This window comes from Chrysochloris asiatica, unplaced genomic scaffold (genome assembly GCF_000296735.1).
Source record: "Chrysochloris asiatica unplaced genomic scaffold, ChrAsi1.0 scaffold00178, whole genome shotgun sequence".
Lineage (NCBI taxonomy): Eukaryota > Metazoa > Chordata > Mammalia > Afrosoricida > Chrysochloridae > Chrysochloris > Chrysochloris asiatica.
This window is the reverse complement of record NW_006408696.1, coordinates 3,785,254-3,812,199: the sequence shown is the minus strand read 5'-3', so window position 1 is coordinate 3,812,199 and position 26,946 is coordinate 3,785,254. Positions and strand designations below refer to the sequence as shown.

Here is a 26,946-nt window from a genome sequence, read left to right as displayed (position 1 = left end):
AGGTCAGTATCAACCCACAGGGAAGGTCCCTATTAGAGGGTTTTATGCGGAGGGGACTGAGCCTGACGAAGCTGCAAGGCCGCAAGGCCCCGCCCCCCCCCGGCGTTCCCAGCACACCCTGCGCGGGGAGGTTACGCCGGCGGGGGAAGGGTGGAAGAAGGGGCGGAGCGAGAGGGTGAAAAGGGCGTTTATTTTGCGACAGGGGCGGTACGGTGCGGAAGCGGAAGTGGAGGGTGCGCTTGGCGGCGGCGGCGGGAGCTGTGGAGTCGGGAATCAAAATAAAGGGCCTGGGAGGGCGGGGGGGTGGGGAAGGCGGCGGGGCCGGAATGTGAGCGGAGGTGGAGCTGGCGGCAGAGGTGAGTTTGCTGTCAGCTTTGGAAACTAGACCCTCACGGCCCCTCTGCTCTGGGGCTACCAAAACTGGAGGGAGACTGTATTCACCCCCCACACCCCACCTATTGTTGGGTGTGGGGAGGTTTTAGTCCTTGGGGAAAGACTGAGACTTGCCAAGTCGGATCCAACAAGAAGGGTGGCTTGTCTCCCTTTCAGGTCCATTCGCGACTGTCACCGCTGCCCAGCTGTCCCCTTTTGTTGGGATTTGGCTCCCCGCCCGCACCTGTCTCTCTGCTTCTTATGAGGCCCATCAGGTGTGAGGAGCAACCCTTCCAGGAGGTGTGCACAGCTGGAGGTTCAGAGGGAGAAAACGGATGGTTTTTGCAAAGCCTTTGCGTATTTTGCGTTCCCCTGGTCTTGCAGCAACCCCTAGGGTGTACAGACTTTGGTTTGACAAGTGTTAAGTTGTTCTTGTAACCTAACGTGATATACACATTTTCGAGTTTCCCAAGCACCTTTTTGGTCTTCCCAGGAACTGTTCAGTTACATTTGGATTTTTTGAACTAACCAACGTCTCTGATTGGTCTGTAGTCTTCCGATTTGCTTATAGGGAAATTGAGATATAAGTGGTTATTTCTAAACCTTTATTGAGAACTTCATTCTTGTACCAGCTACTTGATAATGTTTCTACACTATGCTAGGTGCAGACGATACTATGGGGAATAAGAATATACGGAGTTTATTCTGGTGTAGGGACAGATAGTAATAAAATCAACCACACACAAGCATCTCACTGCTTTTCAGAAACATACAACTATGTTTATTTGTGAAACCTAAAAGTAAATCGCATTTTAAGTCATGTTGTTGTTAGGTGTTGTCAAGTCAGTTCCAATGCATAGTGACTCTGAACACAACAGAATAAAAACCCTGCCCAGTCCTGTGCCATCTCTCAATTATTATCTTTGAGCCTATTGTACCAATTCATTTAAAACCGTAACGCCTCCAAATAGATGCTGTAGTTGTTGTTACATGCAGGAAAGTTGGCTGCAAGTCAGAGAGAGCCTGTGTGCAACAAAACGAAGCATTGCCAGGTCCTGGGCCATCCTCACAATTACTGTGTTTGAGCTCATTGTTGTAGCCACCGTGCCAATCCATCCCGTTGCCCTGGGGGGGGGGGTCTTCGTTTTTTGTTGACACCCCCCCTCCCCCAATTTACCAAGCAGGATGGCCTTCAGGGACTGGTCCCTCCTGATACCGTCTGAAGTGTGAGAGACGGAGTTGTGTCATCCTGGCTTCTAAGAAGCATTTTGGCTGTATTTCTTGCCACATAGATTTGTTCTGTTGCTCCCTGGTTGTTAATATTTTGTAGCTGTTGGTTGTTGTTGTTAAGTACCATTAAGTTGGTTCCAACTCATAGCGATCCTGTAGAGTTTCCGAGGGGCGGCTGGTGAGTTCAAACCGCTAAGCTTGTGGTTCAAACCGACCTTGTGAGCCAGCACATAATCTCACCAGTTAGCATTTTTTATTTAAAGCTTTATTTAAACTCATTTTAGCTAAGACACAGTACTTTTGTTTCCTAATTTGAGCTATTTCATTTCCAAGTATGTCCAGTCTGTTCACGAAGATAAAACCACTAGATTTGTCTGGACTTTGGTCATGAAGATAAGGACTGGTAAACTAGTTGGAAACTGTTTATTTTAACTTGGGAAAAAAACTTAACCAGTTTGTGTTAACTTATCTCTAAGTGATTCTCTTAGAAAAAAATTAAGGTAAATTGCAAAACAGCCACTAGAAGCATCTTAATTTTGAAATTCCTTCGAATCATTCTTTCTTTTATTCACTTCCTTTTTGTACCACCACATTTAATGTGAAAGTACCTTGTGAACTGTAGAATGAGAAAGGCATTACTCTCTTCTCTCTTACACAAAAGTTTGGGCAAGAAAGAAACCCAGACAAACAAATCCATTTCTTCTCTATTGATATTGTTAGCTCTGTAGAATAAGCACTGGACCACGAACCACAAGGTTAATGGTTCGAGCCCACCAACTGCTCCTAGGAAGACAGATGAGGCTTTTTCTGCTCCCGCAAAGATGTGCAGCCTCAGAAACCCTTTACAGGGATTCTGTGAGTCCAGTGCCGTTGCAGCACTGAACAACCACCATTGATATTGTTAGCTGATGAGGAAAAAAAGCTTATTTTGAAAAGTTTATCTTAATTTTTTAAGAAATTTTGTGCGATATCCTTCAAAAATTGAGTTGTCACATAGTTGTTAATGAGGAGCAAATTGAAGAAAGCTGAAGTATAGTTCTCTTTGAGTGAAATGCCAACAGAGATGTGAAATTCTATGAACGTTTGCTTGAGATATTTAACTGTAAACCCTCTGCATAAACGTGTCTTCCTGAAGTACAGATGAGTGATTGTTTCTACATGCTGATAGCAAAGATCATTATCCTCACTCACTCACAGTTGTTGTTATGTGCCATGAAGTTGGTTCCGACTCATAGCGACCCTGTAGAGGCTTTTGGAGGCTGTACATCTTTACAGAAGCTGAAAGCCTCCTTTTTTTTCTGCGGAACAGCTGGTAGTTTTGAACTGCTGACCCTGAGGTTAGCAGCCCTATTCGTAACCATTACGCTACCAGAGCTCCTTCACTTACAGTTACTTAGGACTTAAACTGCTTTTATGGTTTATTTCTCAGAATTTAAATTTGGTCACTTTGAGCTCTAAAACAAACCAAAAGCAAATAAACAAGGTACTTTCAGATACAAGGGTAATGAAAAAACTAAAACAGGCTAATGGTATGGAGCGAGCTGAGTGAAGGAATAGGTTGACTAGTAAAGGCAGGCAACTTACTAAATGTTTGCCGTGAATTAGGTCATTTACTCCAAACAACAGCCCTGTGGGGTAAGGATTATTTTTAGGTTCATTTTACAGATGCGTCTAAGGTTCAGAGAGGTGATGAGTTGCCCAAAACTGTACAGATAGGAAGTGCTGAGATTGGGGGCTCAGAAGCAGTGAGTTCTCCCAATTTAGCAGTCAGCCTATTCTCCCAACCAGTCTGAATTGCTCAAAGACCTCGAGATTCGGGAGATAGCAGCAGAGCAGGAATTGTTAAGTCCCGTCTAGTTGGTTCTGACTCATAGTGACCCTGTGTAGGGTTTTCAAGGTGGGTTTGAACTGCCAACCTTGTGGTTAGCAGTCCAGTGCTTCTACAGCACCGTACCAGGACTCTCCTTCAGTCACACTTGCTCTGGTTACTCAGTGGTGTTCCCAGGACTAAAAGTTCAGACCGCTACAAAGTTGCTGGTTAATAAGTTGTTTTCGGTTGCTTGTATTCTGTAATGTATTGGGAACTCAAAAAGCTCCTGTAAAGTAGAGTCAAAAGAGAATGGAATCTTTCCATGAACTTGTTGAAGCCCCCTCATACAAGCACCTTGGTGTGGTGAGAAGAGATGGACGAGCCTGGTTCTTCCATCTTTCTAATTGTGTGAGTTTTAGTGCAGTTAGAAACTTCTTAAAATTTTGTTTGTTCTTGGTAAAATGTCATTAATTTCTCTCCTGCCTACCTTACAGCAGCATTATGTGAAGAGAAACTTAGACAGATGGAGCCCATTGTCCTTTTTCCCTTTGCCTCATTGTACATCTTGTGCCAGACACCCAGTCCTAAAAACCCACTGCCGTTGTATCGATTCTAACTTATAACGACCCTAAATAAGGTACCTGAGACTGTAAATCTTTATGGAAGCAGACAGGTTCATTTTTCTCCCAAGGAGTAGTAGGTGGGTGTGAACCACTGACCTCGGGATTAGCAACCCAAATACCTAACTCACAGCGCCACCAGGGCTGTTATACAGTATTTGCTGTTGTTGTTAAGTGGCGATGAGTAGGTGCTGAGTCAGTGCCAACTCATAGCCACCCTGTGTAGGGTTGCCAAGGAACAGCTGGTGGGCTTAAACTGCTGACCTTGTGCTTCATAGTCCAGTGCTGATCCTACAGTGCACCACCAGGTGTCCCAAAATACAGTATACTAAATAAGTATTTTAAAAGAGGTGAATGAATAATATTAAATGGAAACATACTATAAAATATTTCAGATTTTGCCTTGAAAAAAAGAAATAACTGGGTTTGAGAGTACATATTGAAGTAGCATATCTCGTGAACAACACAAGTCATTTGGTCAAGAGAGGCACTTACTGGAGACTATAAGACCTTTGGAAAAACAAGTACCTGATTTACCACCACTGTGTCCCAGTTACCTTCCATTTCATCTCTAGCAGTATGTGGTAGGTAGGTGCCATGCTTATTCATCCCCCTTCCAACATTCACTTATCACTATCTATGTAGCAGACCGTGCTTGGTCCAGGGACTTCAGTGGTGGGGGTAGGGGAAAAAACACGATGGAGTCTGTAATTCTTGTTTACCTCAGCAATGTTGTAAGAAAGAAATTAGCTATGTTTTATGCAGGAGGAAGTAGAAGCTTAATGAATCTTTGTAACCTTGACACATGTGTACTGTAAAGGGCCAGGAGCCAGTATGCTGGACTTTGTGGACCAGATAGATGCTCTTTTGCATTGATTCAACTCTGCAGTTGTAATGCCCAAGTCACCATAGGCAATCTGTGGCCCCATAAGACTTTATTTATGGACATTGAAATATGAGTTTCCTGTGAGGATGTATTCTTCTGATTTTCCATGAAATGTTATTCTTTTGATTTTCAACCAGTTAAAAATGTTATGTAAATATATTCTTAATTCTCAGTCCCTTTAAAAACAAGACAGCAGGCCAGTTTTAACTCACAGAGTGTGGTTTGCCAACCCATGCGATTTATTATGTAGTTGGTTCTCCTATCTGTACCTTAGTTACAGTGTCTGTATGGCTGTCTGTTCTCTCCCTTCACCCTGTAGGTGTGTTAAAGTCCTTATTAGAGATGATGACATTTCCAAGAGAAAATGGGACTTAGCTTGGCCAACTACATTGTTGTTAAAGTGCCATCGAGTTAGTTCCGACTTATAGTGGCCCTGTTTAGGCTTTCTGAGGAGCAGCCGGTGGGTTTGAACTGCCAATAGGCATGAGGCTGTGGAGTTACTTGGCAGTGAGGTTCAGCTTTCCTTACCATTGGCAGACTGCCTCCACACCCCATTGAGAGAGTGAATTTGATCTTTTATTGAACTGTTGGAAACCTAGATAGTGCACACGTGTGCCTTGAGATTTCTCTACTTGTTCAATTTTTGGTGATAAGTAAACAAAAACTTTGATTCCATTAGCTCTGTAGCACAATCAAATTCAAAGTCCACCCAAATCACTCAGCTTGGACGCCCACTCTCATATCAAAGGCGCAGTGGGATAGGTTGCTTGAAGGTTGATTTTTAAATTATATGTAATTAGTAGGCAGTATTTGGTAGTGGGTCATTTACTAAAATTAGGACTCTTTTCTGTGACTATCATAAGTAGGGAGAAATTGCTGAAAAGAATTAAGAAAAGTTACAGAAAACATCTGTACAGGATCTAAAGAGGTTGCCTCCAGCCAAGGAGATCACTCAGGGATGCCTGTAGGCTGCCAGGCTTTGCCTGCTTTCCTCAACATAGCTAACTGTAGAAAAGAACTGGGACTCAGCTAGAGTTGATTTTTATTTGAAAAGCAGTAAAACGTAAATAATAAAAGTTACAGATTTTTAAAAAACGTAATGACTACCATTACTGTTCAAGTATAAACAGTCTACAAACTTTACCAACTTTTAGTACTCTGCAGTCTGTTTTGATATACATTCTACTTTTGTTCGTTAAGATTTGAATTGTTTGGATTATATAGTGGCACAGTGGATAAGTTGCAGTTGTTACCTGCAAGCTTGGCAGTTCAAACCCACCAGCCATGTTTCAGGAGGAACATGAGGCTGTCTGCTCCCATAGATGCTGACAGTCTCGGAAACCGTGAGGGGCAGTGAGTGCTACTCTGTCTTACAGGATTGCTATGGGTTGGAATTGACTTGACTGTAGTAAGTTTAGTTTGGGTTATTACATTGTAAGTACAAAGGTGAGTCCAAAAGTCCTGCTATAAAATCATAGAAAATTTTATTAAGCAAAAATATCAAAATGTTTATTAAACAAAAGCATCAATTGAAGCTATTGTTTCTCAGTATATTCTCCATCTCGGTTGGTACACTTCTGAAGCTAGTGCTTCCATCCTGGTGTGTGGCGCTGGAGGATAAGCACTGTACTGCAAGGTTGGTTTGAACCACAAGGTTTGTTCAAACTCAACAGCTGCTCCTCAGATACCCTATAGAGGGTCCCTGTGAGTCAAAACTGACTCAAAAGCACTAAACAACAACAAAACCCTTCACTGAAGAATTTTGCACTCTTTGATTTATACCATGTCCAAACGGCAGTTTTTCTGTGCCTTTGACCCTTGAGTATATCCTTATAATTCCTGACTGGATGAGAGCAGGCAGTTTTGGTATCCTCGAGGGACTCAAATCATGTTCCTTTTCAATGTTGTTTGAATTTGGGGGAACAAAAAGAATCTGAAGGGACAAAATCAGGGCTGAAGGGTGGATGGGAGGAAAGGTTTCTCAGTGAAATTCTTGAAGAATGAACAGGTGCATTGTTATGATGGGGGAAAGTCCTTGGTGTAACTTTCTCACTGGTTCAGTTTTCAGGTTTCTTCTGTTTTAAAAGTTTTTATTGTGAATTGAGTGATAGTTTACATGGGAGAATATCAGTTTTACTCTCATTGTTTCATTGCAATGATTACAATCTCCTCTGTGCATCATCATTCAACAGTATTTGCTTCTGTTCCCTCTGTTGTTGTTCTTTTTTCGGAGGAATGTACACAAAAGCACTCAGGAATATATAATAATTTAAAACAACCAAAAGGCATGTTTTACAAGCCTGCCTCCTGGCCACCAGCACACAGCCTTTCACTTTTCATGAGTCTAGAGTCCTCAGCTGCTCTCTCTCTCTCCATATCCTCATCTCTGCCTCCATCTATGGTGTCACTGCTTCTCTGAATAGGGTCCTACGTTTCTCTCGTGCGCTTCTCCCTAGATGGTCCTAGGGTCCTCTATTCCTGACTGTAAGATTAACTACTCCCCCCTTTTTGTTACAAAACTACCTTTGTAGTTGTGACAGTTGCAATTAGTCGTGATAACATGTACACACTATTGAATCATAAGAATCTTATCCCCATCTCCTTTCATCAGACCTGTCTAGACAAGATGAGAACTATTCAATAGGGATTCCTACCTTCCCCCACACACTCTGAAATTAAACTCCCTCTTGAGAACTTGTAAGCCAGTCACTTTGTGCCTTTATATCACCTCCATTTTAGGTAGCCAATGTCTAAGTTGCCCATCCCTATCAACCTTGTATACAGAGGGGATAGGATTGATACTTGAAGTGAAGACTCCTTCCATCTCAGTTGGTATTTTCAGCTGTTACATTCATAAGTATAGGTCAAGTTCATCAAATTGTATCAATGTACACTTGTTTGCTTTATCAAAAAAATTTTTTTATCTTCCTCTAGTTGAGTCCTCATCATTAAGCCGTCAAAGCTAGGCTGAATGGATACTATCTATAACTTTGAGTGTTATTCGGTGACTCTCCTTACTTCATATCAGCTGGACGCTTTGCTCTCAGCTCTAGTCCTCCATGGCTATGTCCTTGTCCATGGTCTCAGGAGTCCCCAGGTCTCACCATACTTTAGACCAACCTGCCATTCCTCTTCTTTCTCTCATTACTGGGTTGATGGGAGTCTATGGAACGTGGTCGAACTCAGCCCATATCTTCATCGCTGTCTTTCCCCCACTGCCACTCACCAGTAGACCAACGTGGTCGCCAGAAAGCTTACATGCCTGCTCATGTGTTCCCTTTGAGTTTCAGTCTTGGAGGGGGGGGTTTCTTGCCTTGATGGCTCCCCAGCGAACAACTTGCTTGTTCTTGCAGTAGCCAATCAGACTGCCATTTTGTTTTGGATTTTTCCTGCTGGTCTTTCTTTTGAGAAGTGTCTTCTGTTCCTCTAGGTGCTCGAGGCTGATCTGCTTATCCTTTCAAGTGGTAATCTGCTTATCCTTTCAGAAGGTTCTGGATGGGGCTCAGGATTCCAGCTAAGGTCCTATATACTACATAGGCTCCGCAAGAAGCCTGTTTCACTGGGCAAGTTCTAGAACCTCTTTTAGGTATTCCAGTCGATTTCTTAACTTCTTTTGAACAAGCTCTCATAATCATCCTGTGTCCTTTGAGAAAATCTATCAAGATTACTCCCTTTGAGATCCCCAAAACACATTACTGTAACTTTCTGAGTTGACCCCTCTGTCTTGAATGGACCCAGCAGATCCCCTCAGAAGCTACTGTTTTATAGGCTCCCTAAGGAAACCAAAACAGGTATACTGCAGAGAGAACTTGTCTGCAGTCATCCACGGATCCCAGAGACATATTTAGACATGGTTTGGAATAAATCCATGCATGTATGAATAAACCTAGTAGCAATACTTTTTGGCTTACCATCATACTGTTGTATTCTCACATTCTGTACTTGTGCAAAGGCATATCCTTGTCATTTCATTTGCTCCCAACAGGGGGGAAGAATGAAAGAAGGATGAAGGCATGTTGAACGGCTCCACATGACTGTATGATGGAAGGAGACGGAACTGAGAGCCCCTGCAGCAGAACACTTGGATGGCTTCAACAAGACAAGAATGCTAAGCCATGGCTTTGGAAATTCTCTAATTGCTTTTCTCGTCCTGAGCAAACGTTGCCACTTAGTCCCCAAACGGTAACTATGTGTAAGATTAAGGACCTAAGACATTCCTATTTGGAATAGACAAGAGGTCCATTTGGTCTCGGACACAGTGTCTCCCTGCCGTCTTTTTCAAGTTTTCTGTGTCTCCTGCTTGTCTTGTGTCTTCTAGAATAGAATATCATTTCTGACTTGACGAGAGCATGCAGTTTTAACCTCTGAGTAGCCACTGCTTTAAATATTTAATGTTAAAATCTTAGGAAGATTTGCTCCTCCTCCTGGTCACAGATTCCAGAGATCAAATCCACATTGTCTAGTAAACCCAGAGGAAAGTGCGCATGGAATTTTATTTTGCTATAGCCACCTGCCTTTTCAGACTTGAAATCTAGGAAAGAGTAGTAGATCTTGGTGGCAGTCTTTTCTGTCCCCGATACCTTAAAGATGTAAAATAGGTCTGTGACTTTGTGCTTTTCTTTGCTTTTCATGGTAATGATGTTTTCTGATTTCACATATGACCCTCATGGTCGCCACCTTTCTATTTTTTTCTGTTATACTTGGGTCACACAGTGGGCTAAGCATTGGGCTGCTAGCTACAAGGTCAGAGGTTCAAACCCACCAGCTGCTCTGCAGGAGAACGATAGGCTATCTGTTCTCATAAAGATTTATACTCTCAAAAACCCTAAGGCGCAGTTCTCCTGCCCTACAGGGTTGCTCTAAGCTGGAGTCAATTTCATGGCCATGGTTTTATGAGTGGGGATCACATGAGACTTTTTACACTGCACAAGGATTTTTTTTTTATGTTTTGTAAAATCAATTCAATTCTGTCTTCAAGTTTGTGTTCTCCTTATTGCATGGCACCAAGTAATTTGGTCATTTCAGAAGTGTTGTACTTTAGGGACTGTTGATAGTGAGGATAGTTGGCAGCTCAAGGACCAGTAAGTCTGATCCTTGTGGAGTTACACAATTCAGAATTGCCCTCTCGACTTACAGCCCTTTTGTCATTGGTCCCTAGAATTAAGTAGATTCAGGGATACCAACTCACAGTGGCCCTACCCATAATAGCCTGACTTACATAAATCGTAGTGCCAGTGTGCTCTCTTTCAAACTAAACTGTAAATAAGAGGGCAGAGTACACTTCACCATAAGCTATTACTTACCTCCCTTTTACAGGGTCCTGGTGTGGTGCTGGAGGATAAGCACTAGATTGCTAACCATAACGCCTGTGGTTCAAATCCACCAGCCTGGCTGCTCCTTAGAAACTGTACCAGCGTCGCTATAAGTTGGCATCAACTCCACAGCACTTAACAACACCACATCCCTTTTAGGGAAAGTCGAGCTGAAAATTCAGATTTCTTCCAGATGAGCAAAAGAGTGAACCTTGGCAGTCAGACGGCCCCTTCTGTGTGAGGAGGGATGATACGGTATCAGGACATTTTCTTTTTTTTCTTGCTCCTTTCAAAAAGTTTTTTTTTTTTTTAGGGCACTCTTTTTCTGTTTAATAGTTCCTCAGTCCAGAAAATCATACCTACTGCCGCCAAGTTGATTCAGACTCTTAGCAATCCAATAGGATGGGGTAGAAGTGCCTCATCGGGCTTCTGAGGCTACAGATCTTTATGGAAGCAGAGACTGCCCCATCTTTCTCTTGTGGAGTGGTTGGCAAGTTCCAGCTGCCAACTTTTGGGTTTACAGCCACATGCTTTAACCACTGCACCACCATGACCCCTTAGCTAGCCCCCTATTAAGTGGCATTGTGTAGGTTCTGACTTAAAGTGACCCTGTAAAGCATTTCTAAGGAGTGACTGGTGGGTTTGAACTGTTGACTTTGACTTTGTGGTTAGCAGTCCCGTGCTTAATCTATAGCACCACACTAGTCAGTCCCTACGTGCTACTGATTAGTAAGTGTCCTTTTCAGTGTTTTCTGTGCACTATCTCATTTTTCCCTTCTAACATTGATCCCCATTTTTTGGATGAGGAAACCAAAATGTAGGACGGTTAGGTCACTTACCCAGCATCATATGAGTGTCCGATTGAAATCCAGGTCTCTCTAATGTGCTAATTAATGGTCGTGTTTGGTACCTTTGTGATATACTGGCCTCCTGTGTCTATGTTGGAGGCTTAGAGCAAAGTTTCTCTTGTACCTTTTTCAGAACCCAGATAGTTTTTTAATTACTCTCATTTTTTTACCCTGTGGTGCTGTAGGATAAAGCACTGGATCACAAGGTCGGTTTGAACCACAAGGTCAGTGGTTTAAACTCACCAGCTGCTCCTTGGAAACCCTATACAGGGTCACTATGAGTCAGAACTGACTCTACAGCATTTAAATGATAACAGTACACTTATTGGCATCATGGCTTTAGGTTACGCTATTGTAGGGGTGGGGAGCACAGTGACTCCATAGGATAAGCACTAGACTATAAACCAGTCACTCATCAGGAGAAAGGTGAGGCTTTCTGCTCCTGCAAAGATTTACAGCCTTGGAAACCCTATACAAGGTGGCTAAGTGTCAGAACCAACTTGATGACTTTTGACAACAACAACAACATTCTAGGGTTTGCTAAATATCACCAGCAACAGCTTTACAGGCCATTCTGTGGATGGGCAGATGGCCGATACCATTTATAACATTGGAACCTAACTCTTAAATTTGATGGGACAATAGTAAAATCCCTTTTGGACTGACGGCAAGAACTGTTAAGTACTTGGCTTACGTTGCTGTTGTTAAGTACTGTCGAGTCTGTTCCGACTTATAGCGACCCTGCATAGGTTTTCCGAGGAGCAGCTGGTGGGTTTGAACTGCTGACTTTGTTGTTTGCAGTCCAGTGCTGATCTTACAGTGCCACACCAGGAGTCCTTACTTGGCTTATGTTGTTGTTGTTGTTAAGTGCCGTCGAGTCGGTTCCGACCCATAGCGACCCTGTACAGGGTTTCCGAGGGTATAAATCTTTACGGGAGTAGAAAGCCTCATCTTTCTCCCACGGAGCGGCTGGTAGTTTCGAACCACTGACCTTAAGAAGCCTTCTTTATTGAGTGCTGCTTGTGACTTTGTTGTTTTTGTCTTCAAAAGATTCTGTGAGGCAAAAATTAGTTATCAAAGGGACGCCCCTGAGACAGATGGGTAACCTGGCTTGCTGAAGATGTAGAAACACCAGCCACCCTACTCTTTCCACCACCATCTTAAGACTTGGGAAGAACACCGCTTTAATTTTGTCTGTTTCTCTGATTTGTTCCCGTAGACTTGTGAAGAATGCCCCACATTTAACAGTCCCTATGCCATTGAGTGAAGTCCTGGGGTGGTGCTGTGGGTTAATGTGCCAGATTGCAAAGCCGGTTGAACTACAAGGTTGGCAGTTCAAGCTCACCAGCTGCTCCTCGGAAACCCTACACAGGGTCGCTATGGGTCGGAATTGACTCGATGGCACTTAACAACAACATGCCATTGAGTTGATTCCATGCCATCTAGTTGATTCTGACTCATAGCGACTATATCAATGAATGTAGAACTGCCCCATAATGTTTCCAAGACTATAAATCTTCACAGAAGTAGACTGCCACAACCTTCTATAGAGCAGTTGGTGGGTTTGAACTGCCAACCTTTTGGTTAGCAGCCATGTGCTTAAGCACTACCCCACCAGGGCTCCCTACCCCAAGTTTAGTTAGCTGCTGCTGCTTTTTGTTTGGTGATGACCAAGTGTTCACAATGGAACTGAACACTGTTTTCGCTTTTTAACACAGCATGTATGATGTGAGTCATTGAAAATCACTGGCCTCATAAAATTAACTTGCATTCTGATTTTCTTTTCTCAGAAAGAGTACATGGAGAACAAGAAAGTTGCTGTGGATTTAAAGGATGTACCATCTCCCCTTCGTGCTGGCTCTAAACTTTTCCCAGCAGCCCTACTTCCAGATATTAATTCTCTTCAACAACCTAACATACAGCTTTCAACTGTCCCCAAAGTAAGCTGCTGTGCCTATTGCACTAATGAACCCTCCACATCGCCAATGCATTTTGGTGGCGGTGGCGGTGGCGGCGGTAGCAGAAGTACCAGTAGCTTGATTCACACGGGCGCACTCTTAGACTCGCAACGCACCAGGACAATCACGTGTCAAGTAGGGTCAGGGTTGGCTTTCCAGTCTGCAAGTTCACTCCAGAATGCCTCAGCTAGGAACAGTTTGGCGGGCATTGCCAGCGACTTCCCCAGCATGTGTCTAGACAGTAACCTCTCTTCCTGCAAACACCTGCCCTGTTGTGGAAAATTCCATTTTCAGTCATGTCGTGGTAACGTGCACAAGCTGCACCCGTTTCCAGCTCTCCAGGGCTGCCCCTCTACGGCTGCCTATTTCCCTTGTTCCGATCTCACAAGTGGGGCTCCAGGGCATTTGGAAGAGCACATTTCACAGTCAGAACTCACGCCTCACTTGTGCACCAACTCTTTGCACCTAAATGTGGTACCACCGGTTTGTTTAAAGGGCTCACTTTACTGCGAAGACTGTTTAAACAAGGTTTGTATTTTTTCCTTTCTTTATACTGGGTACAGCTGAGGTTTAGCTTTCTCACCATCAGCCTCACTTCAGCTGGTGCTGAAGGAGTCAGGGTAAAAGACGCATAGTTCAAATGAGTGCTGACCAATCATTATTGTAGTTGATACTCTCGAGTCTTTTGCTACAATGACTCTGCTTCCTCCATGTGAACCAAGGTTGGCAAAGCCTCGGTGTTCTGTTTGGTCCTTCAAGGCTAGACCATAACCCTGGTTGCTTATAACTTGTCATGTAGGTTCCTGCATGTTGTCCTTTTGTAAGAACACAGAGAGCTCAAAACATGGCTGCAATCTCTGTTCAAGTGAAGATTTGAATCCCCTTTATGTACAGTGTGCAGTGTATGTGAGGTCTCCATTGTAGAAGACACAAGCCCCAGAATGTACAGGTTCCAATCCTGTGCCTGTCTCAAGTCACTTCAAGTCGGTTCTTGGAATGAGTTTATGAACCGATAGCTAATGGTTTTGGGAAAGGGATATGAGAGAATACGTTTTTTCAGAGGGTTAGCAGATAGAAAGGGAAAACACTTAGAATGTGTTTTCAGTTGTATATAACTTTAGGTTCTAAAGTGATGTTATCTGAAACCTCCCCTTTCTTAAACAAATTTCAAAACAGCCGGCAAGAAATAGTATAACTGATGCTGCTAAAGTCTGGCCAAATATTCCACCTCCAAATACTCAGACTGCACCTGTCGCTATCCCTCTGTGTAATGGCTGTGGAACCAAAGGAACAGGAAAGGAGACCACGTTGTTACTGGCGACCAGTCTAGGCAAAGCTGCTTCGAAATTTGGTAAATGATAGTATGGTATAAAATGTACATATTTCAATAGTGTTTGATATCTTACACTAATACTGCATTGAATTGACTTTCAGAGATGCCTTGTGTTCCTAAAACTACTATGTATATAAACAGGCAAGTCTCCATTTCTGTTTCCTGACAAAAAGTTTTATCGTAAACCAGCAAGCCATTTGCCCCTTATAGTGGGTCAAGACTACTTGAGAGCAAGAAAGTCTAGCTGTTGCTGGAACAGTGGGGGAGCATATTAGAAGAAGTACGTACCAGAGAAAACGTGCCTTAGACTTCCATTCATAATTGCATCTGTACACTACACTGCCTAGAAGGAATCAAGATTTAGCTATGCTTGATGAAAAACCTTATTTGAAAACTTAAGTAGTTTTCAAAAGTATTTGAAAAACAGTAAGCTAAAAGGTAGTTAATGTGTATTTACATTTAGTGTGGTAGTTAAAAAAAAGTTGGAAATCAACAGGAGTTGGTCATCTGTTGAGAGTTCTTCTGTTGAGAGCAGGGAGACAAGTGTGGGCTGATCCTCACACGGTTACGTGATCGCCCGTGCTCACAACTGCGCAGCTGGCCAGCCTGAGTGGCTTGGGTTTGAGAGTGATTAATTGTGGGTTTCAAGTGACTTGACCTTTCCATTTGTTCTCCTGTAAAATTAGGAATAACCTCTTAGAATGATACTTTGGCGCCTGAGAGCTGTTTGTTTTATTAGGTCATCTAGTAGGGAGACCTAGTGGCGTAATGGGTTATACTTTGGGTTGTTAACAGCAAGGTCAGTGGTTCAAATCCATCAGCTGCTCTGCTGGAGGAAGATGAGACTTTCTGTTCCCATAGAGATTTGCAGCCTCGGAAACCCTGTATAGGGTCACTTTGAGTAAGAACCGACTCAACGGCACACAACCACAAGTAGGCTTGGTACCCATAGACTTGACATCAATCAGTAGCTAGTACTTATTGGCTGCTTTTTCCCTGCCATTTCCATTCTATATGTGTAATTGCAAATGTTGGCATTTCCTAAGGATCATCAGAAGTTGCAGTGGCTGGACAGATGCTAGAAAACCTACCCCCCATTGGAGTGTTTTGGGATATTGAAAACTGCTCGGTTCCCTCTGGCCGGTCAGCTACCGCTGTTGTACAAAGAATTCGTGAGAAGTTTTTTAAAGGCCATAGAGAAGCAGAATTCATCTGCGTGTGTGACATCAGTAAAGAAAACAAAGAAGTTATTCAAGAGCTGAATAACTGCCAGGTGAGAAAGCGGTGGGGGTGGGGGTAGGGGGATCTGAATGGGGTCCAAAGAACAGGCACACAGAGGGTTTTCTTTTAAGAGTTCCGGTTCAAAATTTATCTCATGATACGGGGTTTGTGCTCTGTGCACATAAAATGAGGACACACATGAAGATCATGTCTAAAGCATTGGAAATCATACTGTATCCTTGAGGGGAATGCTGATTGTACTGAATGAGTGCTTTCCTAGCACTGTGAGCATGTATTTCCTCTGAGCGTCATCACTGCTATATTGAACAAGGCACAAAGAAGTTCTCTGCAATTTACAGATGAACCTGAGGTGTTGGTTGTTCGTGGTTAAGTGTCATTGAATTGGTTCTGACCCATAGCGACCCTGTGTAGGGTTTCTAAGGAGCAGCTGGTGAGCTTGAACTGTCTGCCTTACAGTTCAAACCGATTTTGCAGTCCAGCCCATTAACCCACAGTGGCACAACCAGGACTCCTGAGGTGGTGGTGGTGGTGGTGGTTGCTAAAGTGCCATCAAGTCGGTTCCGACCCATAGCAACTCTGTATAAGGTGTCCAGTGAGCAGCTGATGACCTTGAACTGCCGATGTTGCAGTTCAGACCAACTTTGCAGTCCAGTGCATTGACCCTCAGTGCCGCACCAGGGATCCAGCTCCTGAGTTTTAATCACCCTTTTTTAAGGTCATATAGCCAGTAGGTGGAAGATTCAGGATTTAATCTCTAAAGCATGTTCTTTTAAACTGTAACTAGAATTCAGTTATTTTGACTTTTAGAGGAGTAATACCATTGATATGCCATATTGCTATTTAAAAGTCTGAACTTAGGTTCTTTACAGAACCCAGTCAGTCCTGTTGTCTAGTGCCTGTGACTGTGGCTCCCATTGGAATAAACCTTCCCTGGCTTTGGAGACTTCTGTAGGGGAGCCTGAACGGTGATAGGAGTAAATGCCGTCTATAAGGAGCTCGGGTGACATACTGCTTAGAGCTCACCTGCTGACCTAAAGCTTGGGCTGGGAACCCACTAGCCACAATTTCTGTAGGAGGAAGATGTGGCAATGTGCTTTTTTTGTTTTCTTTTTTTTTTTCTTAAATGTTTTATTGTGAATTATGTGATAGTTTACATGGAAGAACAATAATTTTAGATTCAGTCTATTGTATATCGTCTCATTGCCATGGTTACAATCCCCTCATGTATCATCAACCAACCAAAGGGTATACCCTGCAATCCTCCCCCCCGGACCCCCCAGGTCTTCAGCACACAGTCGCTCTCCCTGTCTGGATCTAAAGGCAATGTGCTTTTATAAAGAGCGCCAGCCTTGGAAACTGTAGGGACACTTCTATGCTGCCCTATGAGGTTGCTTGTAGTCGGAATCGACTTGATAGCAGTGGGTTTGGTTTGGGGGTGAAAATGCCATTTTAGCGACCTAGCATAGGGTTTTCTAAGGAGTGGCTGGTGGATTTGATCTGCTGACCTTGTGGTTCAAACTGACCTTGCAGTTCAGTGCATTATCCTGCAGTGCCACATCAGGATTCCATACAGAAGTGGTAGGGAATCATTTTTCTGCCAAAATTTATAACGTCGTTCGTGGGTCTTACAAAATTAATCATGTAATTAACTCACTCCTAATGTAGTGTTCAAGCTCATCGCCACTCCTTGGAAACCCCATACAGGGTTACTATGGGTCGGAACCGACTCGACGGCACTTAACAGCAAGAACAATGTAGTGTTTACGAATTGGGCTGCTAATCTCACGGTCAGCAGTTCGAAACTACCAGCCATTCCGCGGGAGAAAGATGAGGCTTTCTGCTCCTATAAAGATTTATAGCCTCGGAAACCCTGTACAGGGTCGCTGAGTCGGAACCGACTCCACGGAACATAACAACAACAATGTAATGGCTAAGGAGCTCTGGTAGTGTTGTTGTTGTTGTCAGGTGCCATCGAGTCGGAACCGACTCATAGTGACTCCATGCACAGCAGAACGAAACAATGGCCAATCCTGGGCCAACCTCACTACCGCTGCCACACTTGACACCATCAATGCTGCCACCTGGCTGATCCATCTCGTTGGGGGTCTTCCTCTTTTTCTCTGACCCTCCACCTTACCCAGCATGACATCCTTCTCCAGCGACTGTTCTCTCCGGACAATGTGTCCAAAGTATGATTGACAAAGCTTAGCCATCCTGGCCTCCAAGGAGCACTCTGGCTTCACTTCTTCCAAAACAGATCTGTTGGTTCTTTTGGCAGTCCACGGCACTTTCAGTATTCTCCTCCAACACCACAACTCAAAGGCATCAATTCTTCTACGGTCTTCCTTATTCACTGTCCAGCTTTCGCATCCATATGAGGTTATTGAAAATACCATGGCTTGGGTCAGGCGCACCTTAGTCCTCAAGCTGACATCTCTGCTCTTCAATACTTTAAAAAGTTCCTGTGCAGCAAATTTGTCCAATGCAATACGTCGTCTGATCTCTTGACCGCTGCTTCCGCGAGTAGAGGCTACGAATCAGGCTGTGAACCGCAAGGTCAGCAGTTCGAAACTACCAGTCGTTCCGCGGGAGAAAGTTGAGGCTTTCTGCTCCTGTAAAGATTTACAGCCTCAGAAACTCTGTACAGTGTCACTATGAGTTGGAACCCACTCCATGGCACATAACTAACCAACCAATGTAATTGCTGGAACTGCAGTTGCCTTGGCAGGGCCAGACCAAATAATTTCAGTGACCATGAGCTGGATGTCTCCCACCCCTGCTATACTTGGTCACTATGAGTTGGAACTGACACAGCACTTAACAACCACTGGCACATGGCACGGTAGGATAGCCCCTAGGTTGGTGGTTCAAACTCATCAGCTGCTCCACAGAGGAAAGATAAGGCTGTCTGTTTCTGTAAAGATACAATCTCAGAAACCCTATATAAGGGCCACTATAAGTCAGAATCAACTTGAGTTTGGTTTGGTTTGGTATAGGCAGCAGCCTTGAGGATTGTGGTAAATATTTTCTATTATTCTATGAGGTTATCCATTTAGAAATTAACAGCAGACTATGTTGGGGTTTTCTGACCTCAGCTGTTGCTCATTTACCCTTATTATAAATGAATGCAGGTAACTGTGGCCCACATCCAGGCCACTGCAAAGAATGCTGCTGATGATAAACTCCGGCAGAGTCTCCGGAGGTTCGCAAACACACACACTGCTCCTGCCACGGTGGTCCTCATATCAAGTAAGTCTAGATATGTCTGCTCGCTGAAATCAAATTCCCTGTGTAGGAATTGTCAGAGAAGCCAAACAAAATTCAAGTAAAATTTGCCCTAGAGACTCACTACATAGGAGGTATTTCTATTTATTTCTTAATACTATTTAAACTGAAAACGGGATACGCAGATTTGTTGCAAAGTAAGTAAGGATTCTCATGGGGCCAGGTTTATAAGAGAACATTTTGTGAATTTTTTTTAAACTAATGGTCCAATATTGCTAATTAACAACAACAACAAAAATCCAAGGTGAATAGTTTTCAAATTTGAGGTCCCCCTCACCAATGTGGTTTTTTTGTGTTTTTTTTATTGTTGTTGCATCAAAGATAACCATATGTCTTAGCAGTCATCTTTACCATGTAGTTCTTTGCTAGGAAGTGAGTTTCTAAACAGTGAGGAAAGGCCACTTGGAACTAAGGAACAGTTGTGTGGTTTCCTGAGCATTCTGGTGTTCAGTGGGTGTCAGTAGTTAGCTACCTCTGTTCCGTGTCTAATGTTTGGGGATGGGGTGGGCTATACCTTTTCTTTCAGCGGATGTCAATTTTGCATTGGAACTTAGTGACCTGAGACACAGGCATGGTTTCCACATCATTTTGGTCCATAAGAACCAGGCCTCAGAAGCGCTGCTGCATCATGCGAACGAGCTCATCAGATTTGAAGAGTTCATTTCCGACCTGCCTCCCAGGTTACCACTAAAAATGCCAGTAAGTTGGTTTGCGTTGTTTTTGCTGTCTTCCAAAGTTAGGCTCTGGAGACTGGCAGCCTTACCAAGGGGCTTACCAAACTCCGGTAAGGCTATCCTTTTTAGGAGGCTGACCAGATTTTGAAAGAAGGCTGAGAACCTTCCGGTTCTTCTCTCACAAAGATAGAGTTGATATGTACGAGAGAGCTTCAGAAAGTTCATGGAAAAATGGACTTCAAAGATAAATGGTGGGCAGGAGTGAAGGTTAAAGAGCTAAAGTGAATACTGTTACATATATGTCCTACAATAATGATGATCTTCAGGTAGGTGCATGGAGAGACACTGAGGGTGAATGCATATGAGAGGGAGAGTGGGATTTTCCACAATTTTATAATTGTACATAGGTTTGACAGGAGATTTATGAGTATTAACCTTTGCTGCAAACATGTCTGTGAATGGTGGAGAACACAGAGAGCCAAGTTTTGAAAATGAATCAGACATTACCAAACACCTTAAGGAAGTGTGTCACTGGATCCTGGGGCTCAGGATCATAGTCTCGGGGACACCACAGTCAATTGGCATAACATATAAAGACAACGTTATACATCCTACTTTGGGGAGTAGCTACAAGAATTTTAAAAGCTGGCGAGTAGCAACTTGTCTTTTCTTGACCAGAGGAAAATTAAAGACGCTTGGAAACAGTCCAGTGGATTAATGGATTATGTGAATATTAGTCTCTGCCAGAAGAACTAGATGGTACCCAGCTACCATTACCAACTGCTCTAACTGGGATCACATTAGAAGGCCCTGGATAAAGTGTGAGAAAATGTGGAGCAAAACTTACAATCATAAAAACCAAGCTTCCTGGTCAGATCGAGACTGGTGGAGCCCCGAGACTGTGACTCTTGGTTACCTTTCAGCCTAGAACTGAACTCGCCCCGTGGCTCATTGTTCAGCCAATCAACAGATCCGTCTGTAGGAGGACACCACTGGTGAGGTACACACATCACAATAATCAAAAGGGCAGTGTTTATCCAAGGACAAAAGTTCACAAGTGGGGGCTGGAAGGAGGACTGGAAACATACTCTGGGAGAAAGTGGAATTAGAGATGTTACATTGAGGAGATAGCAGTCAGAGAGATGAACCGAGTTGTGTAATTAGTTGGATGTAGATCATCTCTGTAAACTGTTATTTGTTATTATGTGCCGTGGAGTTGGTTCCAAGGCTGTAAAAATCTTTACGGGAGCAGAAAGCCTCATCTTTCTCCCACAGAACAGCTGGTAGTTTAAAACTGCTAACCTTGAGGTTTGCAGCCCACTTCGTAACCACTGCACTACCAGAGCTCCCTAAACTGTCATTTAGTTAACTTTTTACTGTGAACTAAACTGTCATTTAACTCACAGTAAAAAGTTAAATGGAATTTTTTCACAAACTTTTTTTTTTTTCCCCACAAACTTTTTGACGCCCCCCTCAGATACTACTTTTGCTCTTTTTTCCCTTCAAAATACTCTGGGGAATTGACATTTAGATTTGACCTTATCCACGGCCATTTGCCAGTGTCTCCAGAGCTGTCAATGTTTTGTGTCCAATAAATGGAATAAAAATTACATTTTCTGCGCCCAAGAATGATGGCTAACAAACACGGGGATGCCTTGATGAGTGTGACTTTAGTAAAGGAAACAGGTTGATTGTATACCTGGTTGAGCATCTGGGCTGCCAGCTCTAGCAGGCCTCTGAACCGCTGTGTTCTGGGGTCCCGCCCCGTGTTGTGGGCACGTACACCCTTAATTAGGGGGAGGGGTTATTCCTGCACCTGTAGCATATTGAAGCCGAATGACCAAGAGAATGTGAGCCTCTTCCCAGCCGGAGCAGCTTTCCTGATAGACTAGATTTGAGATGAGAATGCCTACTGCTGTGCTGATCTGCGTTTAAGCTTTTAGATGTGTATGTAACTTCAGAGATGGTAACAGTAATAATGACAGGATGACCCAGGAGAGGGCACAGTTTTATGATAGAATTAAATAACTTCAGATTTGCAAAAGCATTAGAAATGACCTCATCAGAGGGCTTCATTTGGGGGAGGAAAGGAAGTCAGTGCTTTGAGAAAATAAGTCAGAGGTCACAGAGCTGACTGAAGCAAAGCAGAGGTCTCAAATTCCCAGAAAGCACACGAGCCCAGACTCTGGCTAAAAACCATCACAGTTGGGACAACTGAGTCGTGGTCTCGGAGTAACATATACTGTGGCCCGTCGCCAGCTAGTTTTACAATGTAAATTTACCTCAGTAAAATGCCTCATGTCCTTCTCCTCACAGCCACTTACCTTTCAGTCTCCTTAGGTTGGCCTTTTCTGGGTGGTTCGTAGAAATGGACTTACACAATTTTACGACTTGGGCACCTAGCGTGTATTTTTTTGAAAAACATTGAATTCCCTTGTTCACACTAAATCAGAGTACTGGCTGTCTTCTCAAAGGTTGTGAGTTTAAGATTCGGAGATCACTTGTTCTTATTTGTAACTGATCGTGTGCCCAAGTTAACCTGGTGTAATCTACTTTTTTCTCCTCTGTATTAGCAGGGCCATACTCTGCTCTATGTTTATAACCTGCCAGCGAATAAAGATGGCAAGAGCATCAGCAACAGGCTCAGACGCCTGTCCGATAATTGTGGTGGGAAAGTGTTGAGTATCACAGGCTGCAGTGCAGTTCTCCGCTTTATAAACCAAGACAGTGCAGAACGGGCTCAGAAGCGCATGGAAAATGAAGATGTCTTTGGTAACAGGATCATTGTGTCCTTTACTCCAATAAACAGAGAACTCTGTGAAACAAAGAGTTCAAGTGCAATTGCCGATAAAGTGAAGTCTCCCAAAAAACTAAAGAATCTCAAACTGTGCCTCATCAAAGATGCAAGTGAGCAATCTTCCAGTGCCAAAGCCTCGTCTGGAAAAGGGTCACAGGCAAACTCTGGATCCACTACCAAAAATGCAAATGTTAAAAGTTTACAGGTAATTCTGCTGCGTCTTGCTTTCTGGAGTCTGTGATTGGTTGAGTTTCTTTGTTTCTGTGTTTTATGCTCTGCCTTGCTTTTGGTGTGTCCTTTGTTCATTTTGTTTCACAAAAGTCCAGTGGAATCATTAACATTTGTAACCCACTGCAGTTGTCTCTTCCAAGGAGCTGTGCCGCATGGAATCCAAGACTGGTAATCGAAACACTGAGTCCCAGCAAGGTCCTGTGAGGCTGGCCGTCCCTCCTCACAGCAACTCAAGTGCTGCGGTGCCGACAGCTAAAAACTCTGGGGTGGCGGAGTCTGCTTACAAAGGCAATCAGAAGTATGTTGAGTGACTCTTTTTTCACAGTTGCTTATGTAATGTCAAGGAAAACAAATGACCTTTTCCCCCTTGGGTTCTCCCCTATCTTAGAAAAGAAAATCTCAGTGCCCGGAGTGTTACCAGTTCTCCTATAGAAAGAAAAGAGAAAGTGGAGTCTGTGTTCCAAGTCAGTTACCCCTCTGCTTTTAGCAAGTTGATTGTATCGAGGCAAGTCGGACCTCTGCTCACATCTCAGACTTGGTCTTCTCGGTGAGTCCAGCTTCTCAGCTTGTGGGGGACTTGTGTGCTGTGAGAAAGGATTGCTTGTTTAAAAGGATTCAAGCCCTAGAGAAGCACATAAAGGGAAGGATGAGTCTTCTACCCCTCTTCCGCTAGTCCCTGTTTCCTCAGGTTCTCATCATCCACACTGTGGTCATTATTATTACCCCATGCAGAAATCTTTGGAGGTGGAGTCAGAGAAAAAAGCCAGAATCCAAGTAAAGAAGGCACCTAGATGTCCTTACCAAAGCCCCAAGTAGGCAGGCCTATATTGGTTATTCTTACTAATAGGGTAATTATAGGAAGCTGCTGGAAAAATCAAGTCTCTATGAATCACTGTTATTATCTACTTAGCATTTATTATCTAAGCTTTCTAAACGTATTCCAAGTAACTCATATAAGGCTGGGAACACAGAAGGCACCACAGGCCGAATTCCAGTCACGTGAGCCTCTTGTGGTAGTGTGTGTTCTGCTGTGTTGGTGATGTGTGGGACCTGTTAAATTTCATCTAAAAATTCACATAAAATTGTTTGCTATATGGAGAACGATTTCAGAAGAGCAAGATTGTTTCGTTTTTCAGAGCCAAAGGGGCGGTTAGAATGAATTAAATTGGTAGTAAAAGCTAATTTCCCTTCAGGCCTAGAACTGAACTTGCCGCATAGCTCAACATTGAGCCAAACAGTCAGACATTAAAGTGAACAAAAGCTCCAGGATAATCAGCCATACCAGGTCAGAGGGCAGCAGGTGTCCACGGGTCCAGCTCAGATGGACAGATGGGAAAGGGGAGACACGGGCAAGTAGTAGGAGCCTTGTTGCATTGTGGGTTAATGTCACAAAGCAAAATGTTTGAATGGAAAACCAATTTGCTCTATAAACTTTCACTCTAATCACAATAAAAAGTTAATTTCTTCACAGTAAATACTTGAAAGTGGAAATCTAAACCATCAGACCTGCCTTTAGCTTTAAATAATCTAGCGAAAGAATAGTTGACACCAGACAATTTACTGCTTGTTAACAAAAGGTGGTGGTGGTGAAGTGCTGAGGAGCCAATTCTGACTCATAGCCACCCTGTATAGGGTTTCCAAGGCTGTTAATCTTTATGGGAGCAGAAAGCCTCATCTTTCTCTTGAGGAGTAGCTGGTAGATTTGAACAGCTGACCTTGTGGTTGGCAGTCCAGCTCATAATCCACTACACTTTTCTTGTTGTTAAGTGCCGTCGATTTGGTTCTGACCCTTAATAACCCTGTTTGGGTTTTCTGAGGAGTGACTTGTGATCTTGAACTGCTGACCTTGCAGTTCAAACTGACTTTGCAGTCCAGCGCATTCACTTACAGCGCCACACTAGGAATCCATCCACTGCTACTAGACTGTAAATTGATGTGTATTTAAGACTAAAACACATTTGCAAACCAAATGTTCATGTGGTTGTGTTGTGGAAAAACGATCTCTCTCTAGAGCTATAAAAAAAGCCTTAATGATAGAACCAGAAAGATAACTAACAATTTTGTGAAAAATAATCTGTGTGTACTTTTTAAGCAGGAGTATGTCTCCAAACCTTTCCAACAGAGCATCCCCACTTGCTTTCCCCGTTGCAAGTTCAAGCAGTGGTACAGACTGCCCAGGCCCATTTGCAAGTGGTGCTGATGTCCAGATCAGCAACATAGACTACAGGTTATCCCGGAAGGAGCTGCAGCAACTCATGCAAGAAGCCTTTTCTAGGCATGGCAAGGTAACCTCACACTCCTCATCTTGCTTGTGTTTCATGCTTCTATGTAATTTCCAGTCTAGAGAACTTCATTCACCATGCATAACTCACCCCAGCCTGGTGGCTGTCAAGTTGATTCTGACTCAGCGACTGTGTGTAGGACAGAGTAAAATGGCCCCATTAGCTTTCCAAGGCTGAAATCTTATGGAAACAGGCTGTCATGTCTTTGTCCTGTGGAGCGGGTGTTGGGTTCAAACCACCGCCTTTTTGGTTAACAGCCAAGCACTTAATCACTGTGCCACCAGGGCTCCTGACAGTCAGGATATGTTGTTCGTACGTACTGTGAACTCATCTCCAACTCATAGTGACCTTGTATAGGATTTCCAAGGAACAGCAGGGTATGAACCGCCATTCTTGTGGTTAGCAGTCCAGTGCTTATCCTGCAGCTCCATTCCAGCCTTCTGACAGTCAGGCTGTAAGTGTAGTAAACATGTCTGAGTTCTTCCCTTCTTCCTGTGGTCCGTAGTTTGAGTTTTGTGAACACAGCCCCAGAGAGCGAGAAACCTGTGAGTGACAAGTGCTGATGATTTGGGTCAAGGATTTCAATGTCACTTAGGGAAATAAAACACTGATAGGTTTTTAGTTAGCTCTGACTGCTGAAATACATTCTAAAATAATGTGGGCTGGTTTTGCTTATTGTATCCAATTCAATTTTTAGGTGAAGTTTGCTAAAAATACACTTTGAATAAATCTGTAAAATGCTTATACCTTGGGTTTTTGCAGGGTCTGGAGAAGACCCGAAAGATTCCTCACATGTATTGGTTTCCAAGTCTGCCTTGGAGAGAGAGCTGTGTGTGCCAGCAGGGCCCAGGCAGGCCAGGCTACTGGAGTTTTCCCTTCTCTCAAAGCCATTAATGGGCGCACATGCGCCTTAGTGATCCCCCTTGGTGTTGAGATGTGAAGGTCTGTTTGTTCCTTGGTAGGTGAGGAGTGTGGAGCTCAGCCCCCATACAGATTATCAGCTCAAGGCTGTGGTCCAGATGGAGACCTTACAAGAAGCCATTAATGCGGTGAACAGCCTCCACAGGTACAAAATCGGCAGCAAGAAGATCCTGGTCTCACTTGCCACAGGAGCTACTACTAAATCACTCTCTTTACTGAGGTAAGAAAGTTTAAAAACAAAACAACAAAACAAACACAATTTTTTTAAGCTAAGCCATTTATTTGAAAATAATATTTTGATCCAGAAACCATTTTGTCAATAATAAAAGCAGATTTTATCACATTCTGATCCTTTTTGTAATAATTTTATGTGCAGTAATGTTTATTTTCAGTGATAAGAGTTGGAAATACGCTGTGTCATCCTTGTTTCAGTCATTAAGCAAAGGTGCAGTATAGCGTCAAGTTGGCAGGAGCTTAGCAGTCAAAGAATACATGGTGTATCAGAACAGGCTGCAGAGTAAAGAGCAGAGTTCTGTAGTAAAGGTTCATAAGCTTGAAACGTCCAGAACATTGCCTTACATCTCAAAAGAAGATGAATCTGCTATCAAAGGTCTGTTTTACATCACTGCACACTCTCCACTTGTGGGTCCAGTTTTTTTGTTTTGTTTCAACTTTTAATAGTGAATTAAGTGAAAGCTTACAGAACAGATCATCAGTTTTACATCCAGCAAACGTACACTTCATTTCATCTCAGTGATTGCAGTCCCTTCAGGGTCACATCACTGTCCCACTTCCTCCCTGTGCTTCCTATTTCAATTCCTCCTCCTTTCCTAACTTGCCAGAACTTTGTCCTGAAGCAAGTCCTGCCCCTTTGATCTCGAATGATTGACTGTCTGCAGTGTGCATACCTCACTAGTGTTACTGTCCCCTGTCTATTGCTTAGTTGAGATTTGAGCCACAGGCATGAGTTCAATTCCAGACTTAAAGGGTGACCAAGGGCCATAGTTTCGGGGTTTTACAGTTTCTGTCTGATCGGTAAGCCTGGTCTTTTTATGATTTTGAATTCTGTTCCACATTTTTTCCCACTCTATCCAGGACCTTCTAATGTGACCTTTTTCAGAGCAATTGATAGCGGTGTGTGTGGC

At 43.4% G+C, this 26,946-nt stretch overlaps 1 protein-coding gene across 3 annotated transcripts in view; it reads left to right on the top strand.

Annotated features, from left to right (window-relative positions):
* Window positions 1-202: 202 nt before the first annotated feature.
* The window catches only part of KIAA0430 (KIAA0430 ortholog), a 49,150-nt gene continuing 22,406 nt past the window's right edge, over window positions 203-26,946 (top strand). The window contains exons 1-12 of one of the 3 annotated variants that reach the window (XM_006871959.1): window positions 203-356; window positions 8,904-9,100; window positions 12,869-13,564; window positions 14,213-14,387; window positions 15,416-15,642; window positions 18,743-18,860; window positions 19,423-19,595; window positions 22,144-22,572; window positions 22,739-22,896; window positions 22,987-23,145; window positions 24,694-24,883; window positions 25,843-26,021. In XM_006871959.1, the coding sequence (XP_006872021.1) occupies window positions 8,957-9,100; window positions 12,869-13,564; window positions 14,213-14,387; window positions 15,416-15,642; window positions 18,743-18,860; window positions 19,423-19,595; window positions 22,144-22,572; window positions 22,739-22,896; window positions 22,987-23,145; window positions 24,694-24,883; window positions 25,843-26,021 (2,648 nt within the window). In that variant the 5' untranslated portion in view covers window positions 203-356; window positions 8,904-8,956. Of the gene's footprint in view, window positions 357-8,903; window positions 9,101-12,868; window positions 13,565-14,212; window positions 14,388-15,415; window positions 15,643-18,742; window positions 18,861-19,422; window positions 19,596-22,143; window positions 22,573-22,738; window positions 22,897-22,986; window positions 23,146-24,690; window positions 24,884-25,842; window positions 26,022-26,946 lie in introns of those variants that run through there. The other 2 variants (XM_006871961.1, XM_006871960.1) reach the window with 2 other exon arrangements.